This window comes from Leishmania panamensis (assembly GCF_000755165.1).
Source record: "Leishmania panamensis strain MHOM/PA/94/PSC-1 chromosome 30 sequence".
Classification (NCBI taxonomy): Eukaryota; Euglenozoa; class Kinetoplastea; order Trypanosomatida; family Trypanosomatidae; genus Leishmania; species Leishmania panamensis.
This window is the reverse complement of record NC_025877.1, coordinates 1083186-1092839: the sequence shown is the minus strand read 5'-3', so window position 1 is coordinate 1092839 and position 9654 is coordinate 1083186. Positions and strand designations below refer to the sequence as shown.

The following is a 9654-nucleotide window of genomic DNA, read 5'->3' as shown; positions in this document are numbered from 1 at the left end:
GGGGTCATTTAACTGGTGCTTTTTTTCTGTTATTGACCGATTAGAGGAGTAGGAGAAAGAAAAAGATGAACACGTTTCGGAGAAAGCCGATCATGGATGATTACGTGCACGTAAAGGTGGGCGGCGGTGTCGAGACGAGCGAGTCATTCAATTGTGCGCGGGGTCAGACGGGTACAGCCGAAAGGAACTGGAATTCTCTCCCTTCTTCCCTTCTTAATGTACATCTTTGTGCGCTTGATAATGCTGCTGTACAGAGGTTGGGCCCTCGCTTTCGTCCTCCAAGCGCAATCGCTCCCCGAAAGAGTTTTCAAACACGCATCTCCTTGATATCTTCTTAACACATTTCTTCTCATCGGGGTAAAACTGTACCAGCCAAGGACCGATTCAATACAGAGAACCCTGCGATGGAGTATATCGACACCATACAGCAACTCAAGAAGAAGTCCGTTTGATCGACGAGAGGACGTGTTGCAAGAAGGTGCAGTCTGCGTGGACAAACAGTGAGCAGACCCTCTGCACGGAGGCGACGAGAAGGGCTGCCAGATGCAGCGGTGACGGGTGTTTGTGCGACTTTGCCCTGTGTTGCGGCAGACAGCAGGGCGCGCCAAATTGGAGGTCGGAACGGATGAGGGGCACCACTCCTTGGCGAGGTGGAAAAGGACAGGGCGAAAGAGCGACTCCAGGGAGGTTCCATTTACCATGCGAAGTTCCACTCGTTCACCCCCAGTGGGGACGGTGATCGCGACGTACACCGTCTTCTTGGATGATGTCGAGGAACCTGTGGCGGAACTCGGTGCCATGACAGTGGGCGTTCCAGCCATTTAGCCGCCTCTCTACTATAGCTGGTCTTGGGCGAAGCGTCTATACGGCGACCGTGCAGAAGAGTATGGCACAAGCATCGCACAAGTGGAATACCCGCTTTTTTTCGATAAGGCAGCTTGACCAGCTGAATGGTCAGCTGCTCGAGGAGGCAGCACCAAACATGACAGGCGGTGCGGTTGCCGCGAGAGGACGCGCTGCTGCTGCTGAAGTGGATGAAGTGCCAACGTCCACCGTAGCGCCACTTTGCGGATGTGGCGCGCTTACGCAGTCTGGCACTAGTGGCGCATCGTTGTGAACCCCAAAGGACGCCCTCTCCTCCACCTGGAGGGTACGGCTGGTCCACTGGCTGCGAACAGGATGCCCGAAACGGACCACGTGAGGGTTACTGGGCATACACGTGCAGACACATTGACAGGGTACCTGGGCTATGGCCTCCAGCTAACAAAGGAGGTCGTAGCTGCGCAGGAAAAGGCTACCCAAGTCCTCCTAGGATTGACCAGCTAGTATGGGAAACACCAGAGTTGAAGAAGCTAAGGGTATCCAATGTGGAACTGCATGCAGAGATGCGATGTATGCAGAGGCTTCCATTGGTGGTGCTGCCCGATATGCGGCTGTCACCTTGACACCTGTAGCACATCACGCCATTGGACCTAGCAGTGGTGAGGGGGATGTCAACAACTCACAGCAGCACACGGGCATTCCTGGATCAGGCTATGAAGTACTTGCGTGCTAAACGGTTTACGGGATTGGGCACTTCGCAGACAGTGCAAATGACGTTCTTAGCGCTGACCGACTTGTGTTGAGTGCGTGGAAATGGGGAAATTTCAGCGCTGGTGGTGGTAACTTCATCGTCTAACCCCGCGACGGCGTTTGCCAGCGGGCCTGTGTGTGTGTGTTTGAGGTCAACGCGCTCTTTTCTGTACCAAAAGTTGAAAAACGACAAAGGCTGATGACAAAACTGCACCGTGGCGCACTAAATATCGACGGAAGAGCTGCCAAAGGTGGAGCAGCCAACGCGCCTACAAAGACGCCAGGATTGACGCTACAACGTACGGTATGCGCTACAGCTTGATGTCGTTACGCTTAATGGTACTCTTCTACCGCCAGAGGAGACGCGGTTCACATCTGTCTTCCATGCCAATGAGCGTCCTCTCCATGGATGCTGCATGCTTCCCACCAGCATACAGTGGGGCGTAGAGATTGAACAGACGGTGATATGGACGGTCGTGGATATTGACACGCCCGTCGCAATCTTTACCATGACCGACCGCATATTGGTCTCGGCCCACGAGGGGCTGGGGCGGGCGCGCTCATCTCGGCCGTGAGGTGCATCTTACACCGTCTCCTTACGGTAAGCCTGCTCCCTTCAACTGATAGAGAAGCTGCGACGGCAATGTGTGACGAGGAAATCTCTTCCGTGACATCGAGCGAAACATATGTTGTTGGGTTTGGAGTCCCATTGACACGGGAGCGAGAAAAATGGTGAGGCACTCGCTGACGGCAGTCGCCACGGTGAAGGTGTCACTCCGAGCAACACGCTTTGCACGCAAGTCTTTTGTGTCGGTAGCCTCACTCGTCAGGTACGCTGTACACACGCCGCCCATGTAGAGGAGAGGGGTCTTTACTCTAATGAAGTAGGGTCGGCGCACACAAGCGGAGCGACGTTCTGCGATTCCTGTGTGCGTCTCCCCCTGCGTACACGTGCGTATAACCCCCTCCCCCCCGCCTACTCGTCTGTGGGGCAACTTTCTGGCCTTGACTGTTTTCTTATCGTGCTGTGTCTGTGCTTCCCCCCTTTCTGCTCCGTTTTCTCTCTTGGCAATCTCACACGCGCTTATGAACGCTGGCGTCACTGGTCTCTCTCTCTCTCACTTTCTCCTCCTCCAAGGGGTTTCTGCGTACCGGAAAAAGCTTCGCTTATTGGCCCCCCCTCCCCCCCAACCCACTTCCACAGATCTGCAGCGTTGCGGTGTCTTCGCACAGACACGGTGACTCTCACCTTCTCTTACACTGAACGACGTACCAAGACCGACTCAGGTGGTCTACCACTACACATCCTGATAATTTCTCGCTAGCAAGCATGAACATCTCCTTGAATACTACAAAGGACCCCTTAACGCTCATGGCAATGTGGGGCTCCATGAAAAGATACAATCCTGAGCAGGGGTTCAGCTTCGAGGGCCCGGAGAAGCGCCTCGAGGTGATTTTGCGCTGTACACCGGAGACGCACGTGGATGGTCTGCGCAGCCTCGACGACTCTGTGTGGACCAGGGTGGTCGGCTCGCTTAATGCGCAGATTGTGTCGAAGGAGGCGAACAAGTACATCAACAGCTACGTACTGACAGAGAGCTCTCTGTTCGTGATGAAAAGTCGCATCATTCTCATCACATGCGGCACCACGACACTGCTGAACAGCATCCCAAACATCCTAGAAGCAATCAGCGCGGTGCGTGGTGAGCTGGAGTGGGTCTCCTTCATGCACAAAAACTACTCGTTTCCGTGGGAGCAGAAGGAGCCTCACACGTCGCTTGCAGACGAATGTGCAACGCTGAAGCAGCACTTCCCTACTGGTAAGCCTTACATCTTTGGCCCTGTGGACAGTGACCACTACTTTCTCTTCTGCTACGACGACATCATCCGACCCTGCAACTCCGAGGATGACACCCAGCTCAGTATGACCATGTACGGACTGGACAAGGAGCAGACCAAATACTGGTTTAGCGACCGCTCTATTTCCACCAACGCGGAGACGGCAGCGATTCGTTCTGCAACGCATCTGGACCGCGTCGTGGACAACTCGTGGTCGTTGCATGACCTCCAGTTCGAGCCGTGCGGCTATAGCATTAACGCCATCCGTGATGAGGAGTACCAAACGATCCACATTACCCCAGAGGACCACTGTTCCTTCGCCTCTTATGAGACGAACAACCGAGCGGCTAACTACTCGGACCGGATGAAGAAGGTGCTCGGCGTATTCGGGCCGCAGCGGTTCACCGTCATTGTTTTCCTCGACCCCGAGAGTCCCGTCGGCAGGGCGTACAACGAAGGCAAGGGGATCGGGGTGGAGCCAGAGTACTACCCAGAGTACAGGGTCTTGCACCGTACCACAAACGAGTTCGCTCCGGGTTACGTTGCTATGAAGATCAACTACATCAAGACGACTGCACTGCAGGAGGCGAATGCCGCAGTTTGAGCCGCAGCAGCGGCTACCAAGAATGAGTTCAACTAGTCTTGCGCGGCCGGTATGGCCACACTTTCGAGCCGCTACACTCCTGCCAACCCCGTGCCCTCAAGCCCTCCCAGGCACGCCGCGATGATCATTACTTGAAGGGTTATGCTGAGTTGTTCGTGCGTCTGCATGTGCACCTTCCTGTGTGTGTGTGTGTGTGCATGCACGCCTCAGCGTGCCATCTCCACCCCAACCGCACCTGTTCATGTGGATCGTTTTTTGCAATGATGGCATCGGGAAGGACGCGAGGGCGGGGGTAGGCGGTGGGGGAGAACACTTCAAAGGACAGTGTGGGACTTTGTGCGTCTCTGCTGTCCCTTTGATCTTTCCGCTTTCCTTTGCCACTGTTGACTTCGCAACCGTCGAGGACTGCCACTTCTTTGTATTCTCCTGTTGCTATGACCATTCCTGTTGACTGGGCATACCTCTGCGAGGTATGCCAGGGTCCAGTGCCCCACTGTCTCTGAGGAGGCCACGCAGCCCCTATCCCTGCTGCATGCCGGGCCACCTCTGGTGGTGACAGGGTCAGGCTCCTAGTCCGTGGGGGTGGGTGGGGGAAGGGCAGAGAGCTTCACCGCTGCTGATGCCGGTGGGCAGGTCGTGGATGGCGATGCGTCGAAGAGACCTGCGGCAGCGAACACGCTTGGGGGGCACCCATGCGAGGGGCACCGTGTGAGCGTGGCTCGAGCGTATCCCTCCCCCCGTGCCTCACTGCCCACTGGGGTGGGGTGGGGGACTGAGCCGCTGCGAGGGAGGCACCGGGTGGCCGCCTGGATAACGGGCGCGGCTGTGAGGCGGCCGGCGAGGCGGGGGCGGGTGGGCAGAGTTCGGGGCCGGGGCCGTGCTGAGATGGCTGCGTCGGCGCACTGCTGTAGCGCGTGTGTACGACTGCCTCGCGCCCCGCGATGGGCCTCTGACAGGCCGGACTGGAGAGGAGTTCAACCGTTCTTCTATGACGTTGTTGTTAGGTCATGAAGTGAAATTTCTGTGAGCACTATCAACACAGACGTGACACGCACGGAATGAAGTGCGATTGTTTTCCTCCTCTCGTTGCGTGTGAATGTACGATCCTCATGTCTGACCTGGTGCAGCGGTGTAGCGGTCGTGTAGCGTCACGCTCGTTTGCTGGACGTTTGCGCATTAAAAGGCGACATGCTGCAGTGCCGGTACTGGACTAAAGGCACCGGCACAGACAAGTGGAAGTGCGGGAGATCTTTTTTTTTTCGTTCTGAGCGTGTAACTTCGATACGTACCGGTAAGCGAATGCAGCTGCATGGAGCCGCCGTTCATCTATGCATCTCTGTTACACTGTAGTTAAATCCGAGCTGTCAAGGAAGAGTTATCGTGCTGTTAAATCGGGCCATGGTCCCAGCGTTCTCTTGTTCTTGGTTGTGCTTCCTTCAGATGTGTGTTGCGCGGTCGGGGCCAGAAAGACCTGGGTGGACTCCATGTCTCAGTCCAAGCGTCACAGGCAGCATCCTGTTCGAGGGCGGCGGTGGCGTCTATTGTGTGAGTAACAGGGGATGGTGAGGGTGCGCGCCGGATGAGCTCGAGGAGGGAAGCAGCCAGCCTCAGGGTAGGGCCCTCTGAGGCCCTGTGCTCTGTCTGTGTGCGGTGCTTCTTCCTGTGTCGCTTCGAGCGACTGCATTGCAGCAAGTGGTGTGGCGATTCTTCACGAGGGAGTCTGGAAGTCTCGATGGTGTGATGTGGGGTGCTCTTACCACGAATCAAGCGTCTGTTATCCATCAGCCCACAAGTTCGGATGTAGGAGATGCTGCGTACTTCGCACACCCGCGCTTTGGGGCTGAGCGGTGTAGTTCTCCCCGCACCTTGTTCGCTGATCGCTTTTTCTCCTCTGACCTCAGCCTATTTTGTCTGGATGTGATGTATCATGTCAGCGTTGGTCGACAGCGCGTACAGCTCTCGCATTTTTGGATACGGAGACTCTCAGGACGGTATTACGGCCTGGGAAGGAGGGCTCACTGCCGGCGTCATCTATTTCCGTCCCTGTCACAGGGTGCGTATCTGGATGACCTGCCGCACACGTGGCGGCAAGCAAGACGTTGCGATACCTATGTGGCGGCAGGGGCACTTCACTCTCACCTAAACCCGCACGCCTTTGACAGGAATGGCGGTGTCAGTGTTTGTTAAATTGTCGACATGCTTTGCAGTGAGCTGCTTTAAATCTGTTTATGACAGTGAGTGTCTTCAGTACCGCGCCAGCCCGGTCCTCTACGGCGACACCAAGAATCTACAACCGCACCAGAGGGTGGACTGCGGGTTCTCGGCGTCCCACGAGGGCGGGTGCGGCACACCGATGCTACGGTACGGTGGTCGGCATTCGCAGCGTGTGCTCGAATCTTGAAAAAAAAAAGAAGAGGGATAGGTGTGCTGCAACTGGCTTCTCTTACCTCACCCTCGTCAAGAATGAGACGTACGTCTACTCGTCGGCGATGCTGATGGAGAGCTGTCCCAGAGTCTGCAAAGCGGATCCAAAGCCGGCGATGGTAAATGCTCCGCTGTGGAGGCATGAACCATGTGTCGCATGACAGCAACGATGGCGCGCGGAAAGGTAGGGGACCTCATTCCTTGCCCCTCTCTGTGGATGTGTTACCGGTAGGTGTGGCTTCCTCTTTTTGTCTTCATGGCTTCTCTGTTTTCCCTCTTGCTTATCCTTCCGTGTGTACTTCCATGTACAAACACCGTCATCAGTGTACAGACAAACTTTGCTGTCGACCAACCCCCACCCACACAGACGTGCAGCGGCTTTTTTCTGGAGGACGGGGGTGGTGGCGGTGGTGCAGATGCGTCGCGTGTCTCTCTGGCTGTCGTCGCATACGGCGGGTCGTCCCGGCTTCACACCATACCAAATTGTGTTGAAGGCCGTGGAGCACGACGGGCGTGGTCTTCTCGCCGCTGCGGAAGTGTTCAAACAGTTTCAGCGTTTCTACCGATCGTATCAGCAGGAGGAGACGCAGCGTGCGCAGGCGCCTTCCGTGTGTGCAGAGCCTTCTCGCACAACCGTTGGTGACGCTGCCGCCGCTGCACCGCCTTTCATGTCGGGGAAGCCACTCACAGCGTTTTGCGGTCGGGTGGAGGATGTGGAACCGATGACGGTGTTGCTGCTCAAGGTACTCTGCGACCTCCAAAAGCTGGAGGAGATGCGCTTCCTCTTCACGCAGTGTTTGCTGGAGCTGGAGAATCGCACCCCGTCCGTGGAGCTGTTTAACGTTTTTCTGCTCGCCATTAGCATGACCGACACCTTCAACGAGTATGAGGTGGAGAACCTTGTCGAGCTACAGCGTGCAAAGGGTGTCATGCCAGATGTGGTGACCAAATTGTCAATATTTCTTCTGTATCTGCGTCTCGGTCACGAAAGTTGTGTGGCATGGTGGCCCGGGATTCGTGAGGAAGTCGAAATCATCACCGAGACCGGCGCCGTTGCACGCTACCCGCTTCTCCCGCTGCGCCTGCAACACTGCTTCCAAACGCTGCTACGGCTACACTACGATACTGCTGTCATTCAGGAGAGTTTTGAGCTGCTACACCGTGCTGCGCCGGAGCGTGTAACACCGTCGATTGTGCTACCGTACCTTCTCCTTAGTGCGATGAACATGTCGACGCTGCCATCCTCAGTGGTGAAAGTGTTAGAGCTGTTGCAGGCACGGGAACGACAGCCATCTTCGTCGCCTGAGGCAGCCGCTAGCGTGGAGGCCGCTGGCTCCTCCTCGTCTTTCTCCCCCAGTGCAGCAATGACAGCCGTGCGAGAGCCGGTGCTGAGCAGCGAGATTACGGTGTTCCGTCTGCTGGCCAAGTGCGCCAAACACGGCGATGCGGACGCCGCTACGTACATGCGCTCCTACATCAACACGTACCGCCGGTTTGGACTTGTGGCGAAGGAAAACGAACCCGTAGCCGCACTGCTCTACGTAGAGGCGCTCACCAAAGCGGGGCGGGTGCGCTCCGCCCTGCGGGTGTTGGAAAGCGAAGTACCGGCGCCTTACAATCGACCTGGTGAGCGACCGAAGCTCTTCCTGCAGTCCCGTCGCCTGTCGCTCTTGTCCACAGACCCCGTGCGAAACGTGGTCGCTGCTCTCACCCCACTTGTCGCCGCAACCCATGTCGAGGATCCTGCCATGGTGCTTGTAGCGGAAAAGACGGCTGCTGAGGGCGCAGGGGAGCGCGAACCGGTTCCGGTTACCTCCGTTACACTCGACTTGCTTCTGGCCGCGTGCGAACTCGCTGGCGGTGCGACGCGCGCAGAGCAGGTGCTTTGCCTCTACCCGCGTTACGAGACCGCGCCCACCAGCACCACTTACGCGCTTCTACTGGAAGTATACGCTGCAACTGCGCCGGTGGACGGAGCTTTGCGGCTACCGTCACTGCAGCGCGAGATGGAGGATGCCGGCATCACTGTGGATGCTGCTTGGCTGCAGGCGGCCATGGCCGTCGCACTCAACGCCCGAGACATCGGTACTGCTTTCCGTATCGCGGAGTTGAACGTGGCACACAGGTCGTGTGTCGATGTAAAGCACGGAGCGCGCCTCCTGCGGGAGCTGGCCGTATCCGCTGACGCTGCCGCGATGAGGCGGGCTGTACACCTGCTACGGTCAAGTAACTCAACCGTGGACTCGCGAAGTGTGGCGCTGTGCACGGCCGTGCTACGTAATTTGGGCGTCTCCACCGCTGTACTGAATATGGACGCCGCAGCTCCCACTATGTGAGTCGCTTGCTGGCTGTCGTGACGCCCATTATTCCGGTTGAAAGGGTGTGGGTGTGCCGTGGTTAAAGAGAAGGTGCGTGCTGGGTCCTGATTCATTGCCAGATTCTTCTCGCTGCCCCCTCCTCCCCTCTTTCCCCATCTCGCAGACGACTTTTTTCTCTTGCAGGAGCACTGCAGACTCTGTAGGAGGACAGGAGAACGAAAGCCGCCCTGGCGTGTCGTTTGATGGCGCTGAGGCAAAGCTGATGAGGAGGGGGGGATGAGCGAGGTCATTGTCACAGCTGAGGCAAGCACCTTGAGAGCGAGAGAGGTACACATCTTCAGAATCTAACGCTTACTCTTATGTTTTCTCGCATGCTAAGCGCACTGGATGATACCACCTTTACTTTCTTCCCCTTTCCTGGACGCCTCGAATATTCTCTATTCGCTCAGTCGAGAAGCTTATGGCGTTGCTCGATCTCAACCGGCGACGCAATGTGCGATGTTCCTCCCTATTCCAAGTTCGTCTTGTGATTGCGCGCCACTGTGCGGGTTTCCTTGACAAGGTGCGGCCCGTGGACATGTTGCGCTGCTACTACCCTCCCCCTTGCGCTGCTTTCGGCATCGCGCGTCTCTACGGCTGTCCCGTTACTCGTTTTCACGTTTCACTCTTTCAACCTCTTCCACCCCCCCTTCCGTGCCATCAAACATTTTCCTTTACTTTCCTCACGTGTATGTATACACACAAACCCTGCTGCACTGAGAAGAACCCGCTCTCTCCCTCTCCCCCGCTCTCGACTGCGTGTTTCTTCTAACTAAAGCCCCCACGCCTTTCCTCCTTTTGGTTCATCCCCTTTTCGCGTGCGCGCTCCTCACTCGCGCGCCGTCCTATCAAGAGAAC

At 56.7% G+C, this 9654-nt stretch overlaps 2 protein-coding genes across 2 annotated transcripts, besides 2 other annotated features; both read left to right on the top strand.

The window, feature by feature from the left end:
* Positions 1-2902: 2902 nt before the first annotated feature.
* ADOMETC (S-adenosylmethionine decarboxylase) lies at positions 2903-4015 on the top strand (the record flags this gene model as incomplete). Its single annotated transcript, XM_010703027.1, has 1 exon — positions 2903-4015. One exon carries the CDS (start codon positions 2903-2905, stop codon positions 4013-4015), a length of 1113 nt encoding a protein of 370 aa, XP_010701329.1.
* Positions 4016-4458: 443 nt separating this feature from the next.
* Positions 4459-5008: a repeat region.
* A 330-nt stretch (positions 5009-5338) lies between these two features.
* Positions 5339-6389: a repeat region.
* A 466-nt stretch (positions 6390-6855) lies between these two features.
* Positions 6856-8775, top strand: LPMP_303060 (hypothetical protein; the record flags this gene model as incomplete). Its single annotated transcript, XM_010703026.1, has 1 exon — positions 6856-8775. One exon carries the CDS (start codon positions 6856-6858, stop codon positions 8773-8775), a length of 1920 nt encoding a protein of 639 aa, XP_010701328.1.
* Between the last annotated feature and the right edge of the window lie 879 nt (positions 8776-9654).